The sequence below is a fragment of the Neltuma alba genome, unplaced genomic scaffold (assembly GCF_004799145.2).
Source record: "Neltuma alba isolate B1F8T4 unplaced genomic scaffold, ASM479914v2 tig00011543_pilon, whole genome shotgun sequence".
NCBI lineage: Eukaryota > Viridiplantae > Streptophyta > Magnoliopsida > Fabales > Fabaceae > Neltuma > Neltuma alba.
Window position 1 is genome coordinate 109,548 of NW_021636205.1, and position 14,824 is coordinate 124,371.

Sequence of the window (14,824 nt, forward strand, 5' to 3'; positions counted from 1 at the left end):
TTTAACCTTTGACCTGTGTCTAGTTTCTTTTCTCTCTCTCTGGGCCTTCGAGACTTTACTAGAGCCTCTAACTTTATTACTCTTTAGCCCCTTAAAACTTTTACTTTGCAGTTTAGTCCCTGAAACTACTTTGACTTCCTTTCTCATCTTTGGGACTTCTGCTAAAAAAGGGTCTGATAGCCTATCTAATTCAGGCTATTACTAGTACTTCTAGGCCCAAAACTTTGGATGTTACAAAACGCGAGTCAACTTTATTTGGGCTTAAAGCGAATATTGAGATGGATGGGAAAGATCATATTATGGATCATTTCCTTGAAAGCCTCCCAGATCAAGTGCTAGGCTCAATAGACTGGACTAAGGGAAACCCCGAATCCAAATCTAAGCAGTATGATAATGGGCCTTTCAGAAGTATAGCAACATTTAGGAGGCCTTAAGAATATACTCATATTAGCAAGTGAAAATGACATAGGAGATGCAGTGTAGCATATGGAGACACAGAAATTGAGAAGCGAGAATTAAGAGATATTGTGACTTATCCTTCTGTCATAATACTTAATGGTATTAACATGGAATATAAGAGGAGTAGCTAACAAGGAGCTTGGCATTGCTCCAAAAGAATTTAAACAAAGATTTAGATCCAAAATATTTATGTTGGTTGAAACTTATTGTCATGGATAAAAAGAAAAATGATTTATTAGAAATTTGGGCTTTTGTTATCATGTTATGGTTGATGCCCAAGTCATGTTAGGGGGTATTTGGATACTGTGGGATGAGGAAGATATTCTAATCAGAGAAATTAAAAGCCAAAAACAATTTATCTATTGTGAAATCACTGGTGGGGGGGGGGAACTAGTTTTGCACTGCTATTTATGCCAGCCCAAGAGAAAGCGAATGAAAAATTCTCTGGGAACAACTACAAGCGATAGCTACGTGGTGTCAAGGAACTTGGATGCTTGCAAGGGACTTTAATGATATTATGAACAGTAATGAACAATGAGGTGGGGGTGGGAGATGAATGTCAAAAAATACGTTAGGTTTTGTGCTAATATCAAAAGGTGCAATCTTATGGACCTGGGATTAGAAGGCCTAAGTTTTACGTAGGGAGGGCCTATTATTGCTTATGGAAGCTGGTTATATAAAAATCTTGATAGAGCCATGTGCAATATAGATTGGAGGAGGAATTTTAGTGAAGCTTTTGTGAGAGCGGGGCCCCAGGATTTAGTCTGATCACCACCTATTATTAATTTATCTATCTGTCGATAAGGGTGATCGTAGGAAAAGATCTTTTCGGTTTAAAGCTATGTGGCTTCAGCATGTTGAATTTGGCAGTATGTTGAATGAGAATTGGAAGCACTCACAAAACTTATAGGAGAGTTTGGGAGGCTTTGAAAGATGTCTAGTAGAATGGAATGAACATACTTTTGGCCATATTGCAAAGGAGAAGAAAGAATTATTGGGAAGGACTGTTAGGGTACAAAAAAGCTTGCACTAAAACTATAGGCCCCATCTCAAAAAATTAGAAGAAAAGTTAAGAGAATAGTTGGAAGAAATTCTAAAGAGGGAGGAAATCATGTGGCATCAAAAGGCTAGGATGAAATGGCTAAATGATGGAGATAGAAATACAACATTTTACCGCACAAAGACAACAATAAGAAGGAGGAAGAATAAGATTACAACCTTGAAAAATGACATAGGAGGTTGGGTGGAAGGAAAGGCGGCAACGGGACAGCTTATTAACTCTTTCTTCTAGGATCTATTCAAGGAAGATGAACAAACCAAGGAATGGCTATCAACAATGCACTCGTGGCTTGAGATATCTCATGAGGAATGGGAGATTATAAACAAGAGGATAAATGACACAAACATCAAGGAAGTAATGTTTTCAATTAGTGGGCTCAAAGCACCTGGGAAGGATGGATTCCTAGCTATAATTTTCCAAAAGAATTGGGAGGTGGTGGGAAAGAGTGTCTATGATATGGTGAAGAAAATGTGGAAGGAACAAAAGATATCACAAAAGGTAACAAGACACCGATTGTGTTAATGCCAAAAGTGGAGTGCCTATAAAGAGTTAAACAATTTCCACCTATATCGCTTTGCAATGTGGCATATAAATGCCTCTCAAAGATAATAGTCAGACGTATGAAGAGTATTATGGCCAGAATAATATCCCCTTTTAGTGAGTTTTGTACTAGGAAGGAAAATTCATGACAACATCATTGTGATGAACGAGATGATACATTTTATGAGAAAGAAGAAGGGGGAAAAAAAGCTTTATGGCAATTAAAGTCAATTTAGAAAAAGCCTATAATAGAATTAGTTGGAGTTTCATGGAAAATGTGCTCAAGGAACTAAAAGTCCCAAAAGCAATGATTAGAAAGATCATGGGGTGTATTACTACTACCAGAACACAGATCCTATGGCATGGTGAAAGGATGGAAGGTTTCAAACTGTCTAGAGGCCTAAGGCAAGGGGATCTAATCTCTCCTTATCTCTTTGTACTTGGTATGGAAAAGCTCACACACCTCATACTTGATAAAGTGAGAGAGAGAAAATGGAGAGGCATGAGAGCTGGCAAAAAAAGGCCCATAATTTTCTATATGATGTTTGTTGATGATTTAGTTTTATTTTAGAAGCAAACACCAACCAAATTGCCATTATTTTAGACTGTCTACAGGATTTTGGTTTGATTTCAGGTCACAGAGTAAGCAGCAAAAAAACCCAGATTTTCTTCTCTCTAAATGTGACTAATCATGTAAGGAGAGATATCTGTAAAAGGAGTAGATTCAGACAAGTCGAGGGCTTGGGGAGGTACTTGGGAGTTGAGATTTCCTTTCCCAGACACAAGAAAGAAAGATATGCTAAAGTGGTGGAAAGGGTCAGAAGCAAACTGAATAAGTGGAAGGTGGAAAGCTTATCACTAGTAGGGATACTTACTCTAGTAAACTCGGTCACCAACATGATGGCTCTTTATACTATGCCGCATGATAGATTACCTAAAGGAATCATGGAGGACCTAGAGAGGATACGAAGGAGTTTCAGTTGGGGTGATAAAGAGGAAAGAAGAACTGGCATGTGCTATCGTGGGATACCTTATGGAAACCAAAAGGTGGTGGAGGATCATGTGTTAAATCTCTTAACACAGTGAATGATGCTTTTCTGTTGAAGCTACTATGAAGAATCAAGTGCAATCCAAATGATCTATGGGTCCAAGTTTTGATGGGAAAGTACCAGCAACATGGTGAGATAGAAGATCAAATCATCGCAAAGATAGGGGACTCGAGGTTGTGGGAGGAATTAGCGAAACTCCAGGACATCTTTAAAGAAAACATAATAGTGGAGGCTACAAATAAGGGAGTAAAGTACAGATGGAAACTGAATAGAAATAAAGTGTCTCAATGGCAAGCAACTACGTGGATTGAGAAATAATCCCCTAGCACAAGGAGGGGGAGAGAGAGAGATTGGAAGAAAATGTGGAAACTTAAGGTTCCTAAAAGGATAAGGGTATTCATGTGGAGGGCGAAGCATGAAAGAATTTTAACGAGAAGCCTGACAGGTAGGTGGGATGGGGGATCAATCCATTGTCATATTTGCCAAAACGAAATAGAAGACACACTACATGCACTTAGAGACTGCCCACATGCTAGATAAATTTGGAAAAGAGTGACACCTTGGAATTGCAAGGGTCATTTGTCCAGTGTAGACTGGAAGCAGTGGTTGATGAATGATCTCAACTACAAAGAAAAGACTGAGGAGGAGAGTGTATGGCCAGAGTATTTTGCAATGACATGCTGGCACATTTGGAAATGACAGAATAGGTTTATACATGAACCAGAATTTGAGATGGTGTGTGAAGCTGAAAAGATCAATGCAGAGTTCTTAAGAACATACAGAACTAGACAAAAAAAAAATACTTGGAGAAGGAGAGAGTGATCAACAGACATTGATAAGATGGGCATGGCCTCATAGTGGTTGGTGCAAGCTAAATTTGGATGGAGCGAGAACAAGGGAAGGAAGAACCGAGTGTGGTGGGACTATACGCGGTAGTGAAGGGGGATGGCTTGGGGGTTTTTCCCATAGATTAGAGGTTTAGGCCGCAGCAATGGCTAAAGTGTGAGGTATCATAGAGGGACTAAAGTTTTGTTGGAATTTGGGACTCCGAAAAATCCAAGTTGAATCAGATGCAAAGGAGATCATTAAGCAAATCAGGAAAAAGAAAAAAATAGAAGGGTACAGAAGATTAACGAGCATGATACAGGAGCTAATACGGAGAGAATGGCAACCGGAATTTGGGCATATTTATCAGGAAGGAAATCAATGTGCTCATATGATGGCAAAGATGAGTTTATCACTGCCTCAACAATAGAAAACGTGGGACTTACCGCCAAGAGAAATACATCAACTATTGCAGGAAGGTGTAGGAGGAGTCGGAGTGCCTAGAGGCTTAGGAAATTGGTGACTGGGTCACTCGTGTATCACCAAAAAAAAAAAAAACTTTTTTCTTGTAATTTTTTTTAATTTCTCAGTAGATTATTTTCTTCTTCTTTTTTTCTTTTTTTGGTTCCTTTTTTTGCCAGAATTTTTTTCCTCAACGGACAACGGTAGTAATTTTCTTTTTCCCAGCCTACCACGGGGAGGTGCTTTTGTGCTTCCCCTCCACGCTTTACAGCACAGCCTATTAACGTTATCCCAACCATCAATTGAGGATAGCAAAGGGAAGAAGAGGAGCATCCATGGCTCTGCTCTGTGGTTCATCTTCAGTGACGTTCCTTTCATCTTCTGCTAAATCTTCCTATGCTTCTTCCCACAATGGGAATGCCAAAACCGCATTTCTTGGCTTCCAGTTGCCATCACCAAAGCCTTCTATACGGACCAATTTGCGCCTCAATTCTAGGGCAAGTTCTCGGGTGCGTTGCCAGGACCTCTCCATTGTCCCTAAAGATGAACGTTGGATGTTCGAGGAGTCCGAAGTCAATGGCCCGGTACGACTCTGCTCTATTAACTCTATGATTTTCTTGTCTTCCGCTATTAACCGATTTATGGGGCTTTTTGTTGGAATCCGAGAACATGTCGAGGAAATTCCCCTGAAATTATTGGGTTATTCGTTAATGTGGAACCGAGCCCGAAAGGCAAACATTGGAAAAGTTCACGTTTTTAAGTTGATGAAAACAAAAGCTAGGAATGGTTTGTGTTACGGAAGTCTTTAGCGCTGATGTCCCCTCTTTTCCTTTTCGTATAATTAATCCAGCTCCGTTAGAATGATGAAGGAATGAAATGAGCTAGAGGAACATTCGTTGGGTTTTCTGAGGTATTCTTGTTATTGATGATTTAAAGTAAACATGTTTGAGCTCGAACAATCGAGTTTTGAAGTTGAAGTAAATTAATTGTAGTACTTACTTTTGTGTAGTTTTGAAATTCATAAAATGCTGAGCCTTTTAGTACTTTTTGTTATACACCACCTACGTACTCTCTTTTTTATGAACTTTGGAGTTTTGTTTTTGGAACATTTGGTTAAATTTCTGGAATTGTTCGCTGCATTTAAGATATATTTATAAACTTTGTATTCCCTTATGAGAATTCATCAATCAACCCACTGTGTGTGTGTATATACACAGGACATTTGGAACAAGACTTGGTATCCAAAAGCAGCAGATCATGTTAACACAGATAAACAATGGTACATTGTTGATGCTACAGATAAAATTCTTGGAAGACTAGCTTCAACTATTGCAATTCACATCCGAGGGAAAAATTTGGCAACCTATACTCCCAGTGTGGACATGGGTGCATTTGTAGTTGTGGTGAGCATTTTGCATTTCTACATTACTGTTTTTCTCCTGTACCAAGTTTATTAACTACATGATGTATATGTTGTTGATGGAAGCATGACTCTTCTGGTTTGCTGTTTATGCTAGAATGCATCCTATGCATGACAGTTATGCATATCATGCTCGAGTCTTTGAAACCCCTCCCTCTTCCTGGTCCCCTGGGGGTCGAAGAAACATCTTTCTCTATGATTTTACTACTCATTGTTAATTTACTATGAAATGAGGTTAAAAAAAAAAAACGTTGTGTGGTTATTTATCATTTTTGCATTCACTCCTTGAGTAGTAAGGAAACTTATTGCATTTCACATATTCGTATTTTTTTGGATACAGAAGAAATTTTATTGGAGAAAAAACAAAGTACTACATATTGGAAGATTAGTTATACTGAAAATCAGAAGAGATGAGGCCACCTGAAAACAGAATACAGTATCAATTACCATTGACTCATGAGTCAAAGAGCTATCCAATCTCTTTGCATGTCAAATTAAGTTATTCCCTTGAAAAGCCCGTGCACAGGGTACCAAGGGGAAGCCATAAACGCATTTCTATCTGATAACATATGTGAAGGTGAAGATGCTGTGCCCTTGAATATATGGGCATTCTCTTCAACAAAACAGAGAATCCCAAAAGACGACGCATCACTTCATGTTTTGTCTCATTGTTGCCAAACCCTTTGAACCGAATAAGGAGATATTGCTCTGAAGCAATAGGGTAACACCTAGAGATAAATCTTGCCAAAAATACCCAAACAGCAGTTTTGGAGGTAACACATAGCTGGACGATTGAGAAACAATTGTGACTAGGTTAATCAGTTCCGCACATCATATACATATCTGAGAAATTGCTATATGGGGTCAGTGAATATAAATTTGCTGTATATCATTGTAGTGAGTACTTTTCTTGTCCAAACAAAAGACTTAACATTAGAAGGAGCTTTAGATTTTCAAATTGTCTTTTCAAGAAGAAAACGTCACCTGGTAGGGGAATGAATAACGAATTTAAAATTAGATTTGTATTTAAGAACTAGAAGAATCATGAATTCAAAATCTCAAATATTGATTAGTAGGGGAACAGGCTCAAATATTGATTAGATTTGTATTTATTATTATTACATCATTGCTAAACAGAGTCTAAGTTTCACTTACACTTGAGATGGACAGGTTAATGCGGAAAAAATTGCTGTATCTGGAAAAAAGAGGACCCAAAAGCTTTACAGGAGGCATTCAGGACGACCTGGTGGTATGAAAGTAGAGACATTTGCCCAACTACAGGCGAGAATTCCAGAAAGAATTATTGAACATGCTGTTCGTGGCATGCTTCCAAAGGGGAGGGTAGGCTCAACCAATTTATGTCATACTCTTCTTTTGCTGAATACATACTAACTTGTTTGAAGAATGCCTGGTTTGTTTATATTGCTTTTGGTACTTCTTAAGAAATAGATCATTGTACATTTGATTATTATTTTTCGTGACATTTGAATTCATCAGCCAAAACCGATGAAAAAAACATAGTGGGAAAGGCCAAAATGCTTGACTTGTTCGTAAAACATCTCAGAAAGCTAATTGGGTTTCTTATCCTCATGTTTGGTCAAAATGTGATAAACTAAGTGATGACAATTGAGGGGCTTGTAATTGAACTGATATTGATTTTTATGTTCATATGATTTTGATATAACTAGTAGGCATGGCGCCATTTGGTTCAAACTAGTTGGTATCATGAGCCAAACGTTTTTCTATTTTGATGTTGCTACGCAGGTTGAAATATGTTGACTCTTGACTTTTTACCCTACTATTTTTCATTTTTCCACTTAAACTCTATGTTATATCTGGCACGGATATGCCTATCTGTGTATATATACACACAGATGATTTATATATGTGTGTGTGTGCATGTATGTATTAAGCATATTTGAGCTGGGCCTTCCTGGAATCATACCTCCATCTTATCTTTTATTGGCATGTGCTGTGTCTGATTTTGCACATTCTTGGAAGAAAATATTTTTTGAAAAATAAAAAAGGTGACATCGGCCTCCTTATACTTGGTCTCTACACCACTGCACAGATCCTCACCCCTTAGAGGATCCATGCTTCTGTGGTTGTGCTTTCAATCAATATTGCATGCTTTGCTGTGATGGTATCTCCATGAATGTTATCTTTCAGTTGAATTTACAATAATCAAGGGTTGGTATGTGCAGCTTGGCAGACAGCTGTTCACCCACCTAAAGGTTTATAAGGGCCCCGATCATCCTCATCAGGCCCAAAAGCCCATCGAGTTACCAATAAGGGACAAAAGAATACAAAGGCAGAGATAGGTATTCCTGTGAACAGAATATGGGATATGGCAGACATTGGCAATTGCCTTATGGTTTCAAATACTACTGAGCTCCTTAAGTCCTACTTTGTTTTGATGTCTGCGTTGGCTGTAGAAGTGTCCGATTATTGTAGAGTTTGTTTTTATTCAAGGCCGTCTGCTTAATATCTCATGAATTCTTTATGTTGTAGCTGTGAGTTCTTAGTCATGTAAAATTTCTTCATTACGCATTTTGCAATCGTGGTAACTTTGTGAAGCAAGTGTTTCATAATTCATTTTCTTTCCCCGTTTAAAAGAATAGCACAGTTATGAAAACTATATGTGGAGTCTTTTTAAATGGTATTTATTATTAAGTTCTTAAATTAAATTATGAAAGGGGAAGATCTTTTAAATATTCAGTGCCCTGCTGATAAGTTATGAAAATGTTCACATGTTATGTTGTCTGGGAAAATCTTGTAACGCCACCTTAACTTTGATACAATTATTTTCCTTCTCAAGCTTGGAGTTAGTATCTTATGAGGGTTTAGCCTTTACTTAGTAAAACTGATAGGCAGAAGGTATTTGGTTATGATTTATAGTAATTAAAGGAAGAGCATAAGAACTATAAATTGGATGCACTCACTGAGAGATTGAAATAAAAATTTGACTTTTAACCGGGAAAGAAAATGTGACTGTGGATAGGGTTTACATATCATAATCACTGAGAGATTGAAATAAAAATTTGACTTCTAACCGGGAAAGAAAATGTGACTGTGGATAGGGTTTACGTATCATAATTACACCCCCCAAAAAAAAAAAAGAACACTGACCCAAAATAAATGCAGAGGATCTCATCTGTAAGAATTCCTAAGCTAGTGCCACACCCTATAATCACATCGCAATGCCTGAAAATGATCCAATTTTTTTTTTTTATTTTTTTGGGGTGGGGGTTGGGGGTTCATGTAGATTGAAATTGTAAATTGATCAAAATGATTGAGAATTAACTCCGAATTTCCCTTGATAAAAGAAAAAACTACTTGTTCACAAGCATAGCAAGCAAGAGTTGGTTCCAAGTGTCAGGGACACCAGGAAGGCACCAATGGCTACAATCATTTCCCCTCTCACCATAAACGCCATAAACAGATGGATGGCCATCTCTCCTGAGCTGAGAAAGAGTTGTGATGTCCAACAAACCAACAGGTTTGGCCATTTGACCCAACACTTGCTTCACTATCACTGCTGCTTTTGGTGGACCTGTTGAATATCTTGAACCTCCCATGGGTATGGTCTGTCCTCTGCATGTGCTTGAGCTGGCCTCATTCCACTCCTCTCCACTGCTCCATCAAAAATTAAAAAGAAATTCAGTTGTAATAAAATTTATGCGAATTATGTACAGGAAAAAACTAATAACTATCAAGTTGATTATGATGTCATATTTTGATTGACCATAAATGTGAGGTTCAATTGTGAGAAACTATGTAATATTTAGTTTTATGAATGCATAATAATGATGAGAAGGGAAGAGATTATTACTCGTAGTGGGTTGGAGAGGTGGACTGAAAGAAAACTTTGGTGATGTTAGGATTGACATTAGAGTCCACCCATTTTGACCATGTTCTTATTGCTTCTCTGAAAGCATCCAACCTATTCATGTCCTTCTCTATCTTATTCCCCACTTGAATATACTCCCATCTGAAATCCACAGCCAATGCAATAAAGGATTCAATAATTCATATTAGCTTTTCATCAAGTAGAACTTCCAATTTGGTATGACTAATTAATTTCGAAAACCCTTTTAATTAATTTGCAAGACTAAGAGTAGGTTACGGTTGTTGGTGGCCTTTATGAAGCCACCAGTGCCAGGTATTGAAGATGATCACATCGTATCCTTTCCATGAATTCCCATTATTCTCAACGGAATCAAGCTTCAGAACAGTCCCTATCTTCTCTTTCACTATATCTACCAAAAGTGCATTACGAGACAACATTACAGAAATCTTATACTCCTGCAAATTAAATACTTAATCAATCAATTAAAGCAAACTAATCAATAAGTCAATGTATATAATCTCAAGTTATGGTGGTTAATGAGGAAATAGAGATTGAACTCACAGGTAAAGTGAAGGTGGAGAGGCCTCCTACTCTGTGAAGACTGTATCCTGAATGAGGAGCAGCAACATGCAGCATGCAAATCAGTGATTGCCACTGATTCAGGCTAAGGGAGTCCCCAACAAATAATATTTTCTTCCCCTTCAATTCCCTCAACAAATCTTGTCCCTTATACCTGCATTACAACATATATATATATATATATATATCATTTAGATAAAAATATTTCTCACTGATAATCTCACATAAGTGGTTAAAGGTGAGATTCTAATTATTCTCTCCTACAATATCCAATGTAGCTAGCAAGGAATTAAACAACTTTACCTATACATAAATAATGTGAAACTAACAAGCATTGTAGACACCCAAAGAGATGAGATATTTAATGCGTAAGGATTATACATGTTCTTATCATTACATATCTAGAGGATTAGAATGAGTATTTAAGAAAATGTAACGAATATTGACTCGTCAAAATCAGTGGTAAGTGATTATCATTATATGTACAAATTTTGACAGACTCAATTTCTATATGCATTATTCAACTGGCTATTTCTAGTTCCGTCCGGTTTTAATAACACTGGTTTAAATAGATAGAAGGATGCTAAACACACTGTTCTACTTTATTATAAGTAAAGATCTTTTAGCTTACTAAGAGGTAAAAAGCAGATAGTTTAAAACAATCCCTAATAAGAAGTTTAAAATGGACATTAATCGGAGGTAACATTTTGTTTAATATATATATTCTAACAAATTTTGCTTTCAAATAGTGTGAAACCCACCCCCCCAAAAAGAAAGAAAAAAAAGAAAAGAAAAACAAAGGCTTGGAAACCAAGAAAGAGAAAGACAAAGCAGAACATCACCTCGGGAGAGCACAAGCGTTTGGCTGCCATCTATATTTCTGATAGAAACTGTCTGGTCGTCCATTTTTCTGGCAATCAAATTCTTGTTCAATGAAAGGACAACTTGACGCTTTGTAGAGAGGGTAAGTCTCATCATAAACCCACCTTCCTTCAAACAAATCACACTTCCTTCTCACTACTGATGATCCTGATGAATCACCATCATCATGGTGATCTCTTTTACTCTCCTTCCATTGTTCAAGCACTACCATTGCATTGCTCTTGTAAAGGTTTAATAATGTTATCAGGACAGAGAAGAAGATAACATGAGTAGTAAATGATGATAATCTCTGGAACCCACATGACCCCATTTAGGGTTTTCAGGGCAAAGGCAAAGAAGAAAGTAAGAAACAATTAAGGACTCTGATTAATGTGAAGATGTGTAGTGCAAAACTGAGAACGAGTTGTTTCTTTTATTTGTAGGCATAGCTCCAAACATGGAGGAACAATGAGGATATAGTTGTTTAATTAGTTTGTTTGAATCTGTGTTTGTTGAGTACGTGCCCTTCAAGACAAAGCATGCACACGCAGCTTTTCAATTTATTGCCATACATATAAGTTTCTTTTCATTTGCTTTTTGTTTTGTTTCTCTAGATAGACCATGTTTGGTTAAATGTTCATGGCCTCCATTTAATAGGCTTATCACCTCTTTTTTATTATTAAAAGAAAAAGTTACTAGTTAATTAATGCGTTCCACCTACTCAACACTGATGTTATCAAATGAAACATGAGAATATTCTCATGATCAAAATAATTGTATTCACTGGACACAAATTTTTTCACATGCTATTATACAGTACATTCCTTTTAAAAATTAATTCATCGGTGCTTATAATTTTATCTTATTTCTAATTAGGCTTTTGCAGTGGTTTTTGTTAGATCTTTCAATTACTTCAATTATAGGCCTAAATCTTTATATTTGTAATTTGTTAATTCGAGCTGAAATACATGTTGACTAATCAACATATAAGTTGCCAACAAATACAAAACAAGAAAAAAAATTTAAAAAATAAAATGATTTAACAAAATTTGTTTATTCTGAGCATAAAAATAAACTATTATGCTCATAAATGTCTCCTTGTATCAATATATAATATATAATATGGTTATTTTGATTTTATTTAGATCATGTGGAAAAATTAATCCAGATACATGTTGAGTGGGATTTACATATAAGTTATCGGTATCATTTCTCTTACAAATTAACAAATTATGAGTATACAGATCAATACCTATAATTAAATAAATTATAAGGACTTAATTAAAATTAAGGTAAAATTATAGAAATTTGGGTATTAATTTTCCCTAATATAACTCTTACATATACATACATACATATATATATCATTTCTTTAATCTTTTGGTTGTGATTTGAAAATTTGAAGAGCAAATTGATCGACAATTATTTCTCAAATGGAACATCTCTCTCTCATGGCAATATTCTTATAAATATATATATATATATATATATATCTTGCATTCTTGCAACATCATCCATATATGTTTCAGTCAGGTGTCTCTTTCGCAAATCGTCCATTACCTATCAAAATCTAAACTTCTCTAATCTAATTATAGTTTGTAACTTTGTGTAAACATTAACAAAACAACATTAACAAAACAATTAGGAAGCAAAACGATAGCATCAAGCTTTCCTAATATTTTACTGAAAATTGTTTGGCTGAAACCACTTTATATCAGTGACGTAAAGTGCACTATATTTCCCACCAGCTCTTACCTGTTTGTTTCTTTTCTTAAACACTTTTCTTTCTATTTCCAGTTTTTTATATTTGGATGGTAAGTCCATTTCAGTCCGTTAGAAACGTAGTTTTCTGATATGTGGGATCCTTCCTTTTCAAGTAAATGGCTGTGAAGTGAAGAAAGTGAATGGACATATCAGCAAATACGTCGTTAAAAAACTGAATCTGTGAATGGTTCACTTTAACTAATAAGAAAAGTCATCCACAAGAAAGAAGCGAGTGATTATATACAGATGATATCAATAGGTATGTACGTAGTAAAAAAATGGCATCATCTGGAAATTGATACATTGAATTAAACGGATCAACGATCATTGATCCTAAGTTTGATTTGTTTTAATGGATTGGGAGTTTTCTTTTCCTTTTTTTTTATAGGAACAATTGTAAGATATTTTAATTATATATTTTATATTATATTATATTATTTTGTTTTAATTAAAATATCCAGAGTATGGCCCGTTAGTCAGTTAGGCCCAGTCTAAGTAAGGTTCTAGACTCAGTGCTTTTTAGTCATTCTTAACCTTGATGGTGGGTTAAGTTTTTACGGCTAACTGAGTGAGCGTCTGTGAAAACCTAATACATGGCTCTTGAGGTTCCCTGACTGGGCGCGGCTCTTTCTTTTTCCATCACTGTGCCCACCTCCCAGTCAGAAGAGATCCTGATATCTTTTCTACTAACAACATCTGAATAATTTCAGTTATTCTAATTCAAATCAAGGCCAGAAGCATTGTGGATTGCTTCTTCAGACTATTCAGCATGGCGAGAGGTATTTATAAGTCTTCCGCTGCTACTCTGATGATTGTGGAATTCTATATGACTATTTAGATAAATATATGTGTTCATATGAATTGTTCTAACATGTGGTATCAGAGCATGGTTTTTAGATCTCCCTCTGCCTGCTAATTTTGTAAATGATACATTATGAATGTATGTTAATTTTCTATTTGGAAATTATTTTGAGAAAAACTTCTATGAGCGTCATATGTGCTTGTTTCAACCGTCTTTGTTTTTCTCGGATCTCTATATATGGTCGAGCTTTTGGGTGAATGGACCAAAGAAAATTATATATATTGTTTCCTTGATGACCGCCTTCAATTTGGTTTGCCTTTTCATTGAAATTTAAAGGATCCGAAACGTTAGCTTGGTTTTGCATCAAAATCTATATATTGATATATGCGATTTGAGTTTTCGTATCCTTTACATGTGATTATTGCCCACATGGACTTTGCCGTTTTGGAGAATAAAATTGCCGATGGTACCACTGTGATGTTTTGGTTTGAAATCAAAATTTTATTTGGTGTTTTTTTTTTTCGCATGTTTTTATCAAATTCAATTTGATCATGGGCTTGCTCTTGATGATATTGCTATCATAAATTGCTGACCATTGAGTTCTGATCATCTTGCCGTGAAAACGAGAGAAACGGCGTTAAAATCGCCGGCAAAGGTCGCCTGCAATTAGAGACGGCGGCAGATATGTCTGTATATATTCGGGTTGAAATTGCTGGCGGGTTGGTTAGGGATCCGACTGAAGGTGGAAAATAGGCGGCAAAGGGAAACGCCCAGTTTCACTATTCAGTTGTTGGGCTGCACATGGTTTGGGCTCACGAAAAAGTAGGCATCTGAATTGTTCTTTATTTTGTTGGGGACTCTGTTGTTTTTTGTAGAATAGCTTGTTTGTTACTCGAAGCCATTTTACAAAATTGGGCAGTGTTTTGGGCCTATCCCATGACAGCTTCTGTTTTCATATTTTCCACATTTTATGGGCCATTCGGTTTTGGGCATATTTAATACACACACACACAAAAAAAAAAAAAAAGGATTTCGCAAGGACATTGTGGTTCAAGTTTCTTCCTTCGAATTTTATTTTCTGGTTTTAATATGTTATTTCCCTATAGGCCTTTAATGTTTCACGCCCATATGACATTCTGGGTCATTTTGATTT

At 36.3% G+C, this 14,824-nt stretch overlaps 2 protein-coding genes across 2 annotated transcripts; one reads left to right on the forward strand and one right to left on the reverse strand.

Moving 5' to 3' along the window:
- The first annotated feature begins 4,619 nt into the window (after positions 1–4,619).
- LOC114714837 (50S ribosomal protein L13, chloroplastic-like) lies at positions 4,620–8,453 on the forward strand. Its single transcript, XM_028899611.1, has 4 exons — positions 4,620–4,979; positions 5,613–5,798; positions 6,986–7,156; positions 8,020–8,453. Exons 1-4 carry the CDS (start codon positions 4,731–4,733, stop codon positions 8,134–8,136), a joined length of 723 nt encoding a protein of 240 aa, XP_028755444.1. The 5' UTR covers positions 4,620–4,730; the 3' UTR covers positions 8,137–8,453.
- Positions 8,454–8,759: 306 nt separating this feature from the next.
- On the reverse strand, positions 8,760–11,499 carry LOC114714849 (protein trichome birefringence-like 41). Its single transcript, XM_028899633.1, has 5 exons — positions 11,087–11,499; positions 10,227–10,398; positions 9,942–10,120; positions 9,648–9,806; positions 8,760–9,448 (listed from the first exon to the last, which is right to left on the reverse strand). The coding sequence occupies exons 1-5, from the start codon at positions 11,434–11,436 to the stop codon at positions 9,148–9,150; spliced, it is 1,161 nt and encodes a 386-aa protein (XP_028755466.1). The 5' UTR covers positions 11,437–11,499; the 3' UTR covers positions 8,760–9,147.
- Positions 11,500–14,824: the final 3,325 nt, after the last annotated feature.

Coding starts and splice junctions, on each gene's coding strand:
- LOC114714837 (XM_028899611.1), top strand. CDS start 4,731: ATGGCTCTGCTCTGTGGTTCATCTTCAGTGACGTTCCTTTCATCTTCT. Junction 4,980..5,612: donor AGTCCGAAGTCAATGGCCCG/GTACGACTCTGC, acceptor GTATATACACAG/GACATTTGGAACAAGACTTG. Junction 5,799..6,985: donor TGGGTGCATTTGTAGTTGTG/GTGAGCATTTTG, acceptor TGAGATGGACAG/GTTAATGCGGAAAAAATTGC.
- LOC114714849 (XM_028899633.1), bottom strand. CDS start 11,436: ATGGGGTCATGTGGGTTCCAGAGATTATCATCATTTACTACTCATGTT. Junction 10,399..11,086: donor AACGCTTGTGCTCTCCCGAG/GTGATGTTCTGC, acceptor GTTGTAATGCAG/GTATAAGGGACAAGATTTGT. Junction 9,449..9,647: donor ACCTCTCCAACCCACTACGA/GTAATAATCTCT, acceptor TTGATGGAGCAG/TGGAGAGGAGTGGAATGAGG.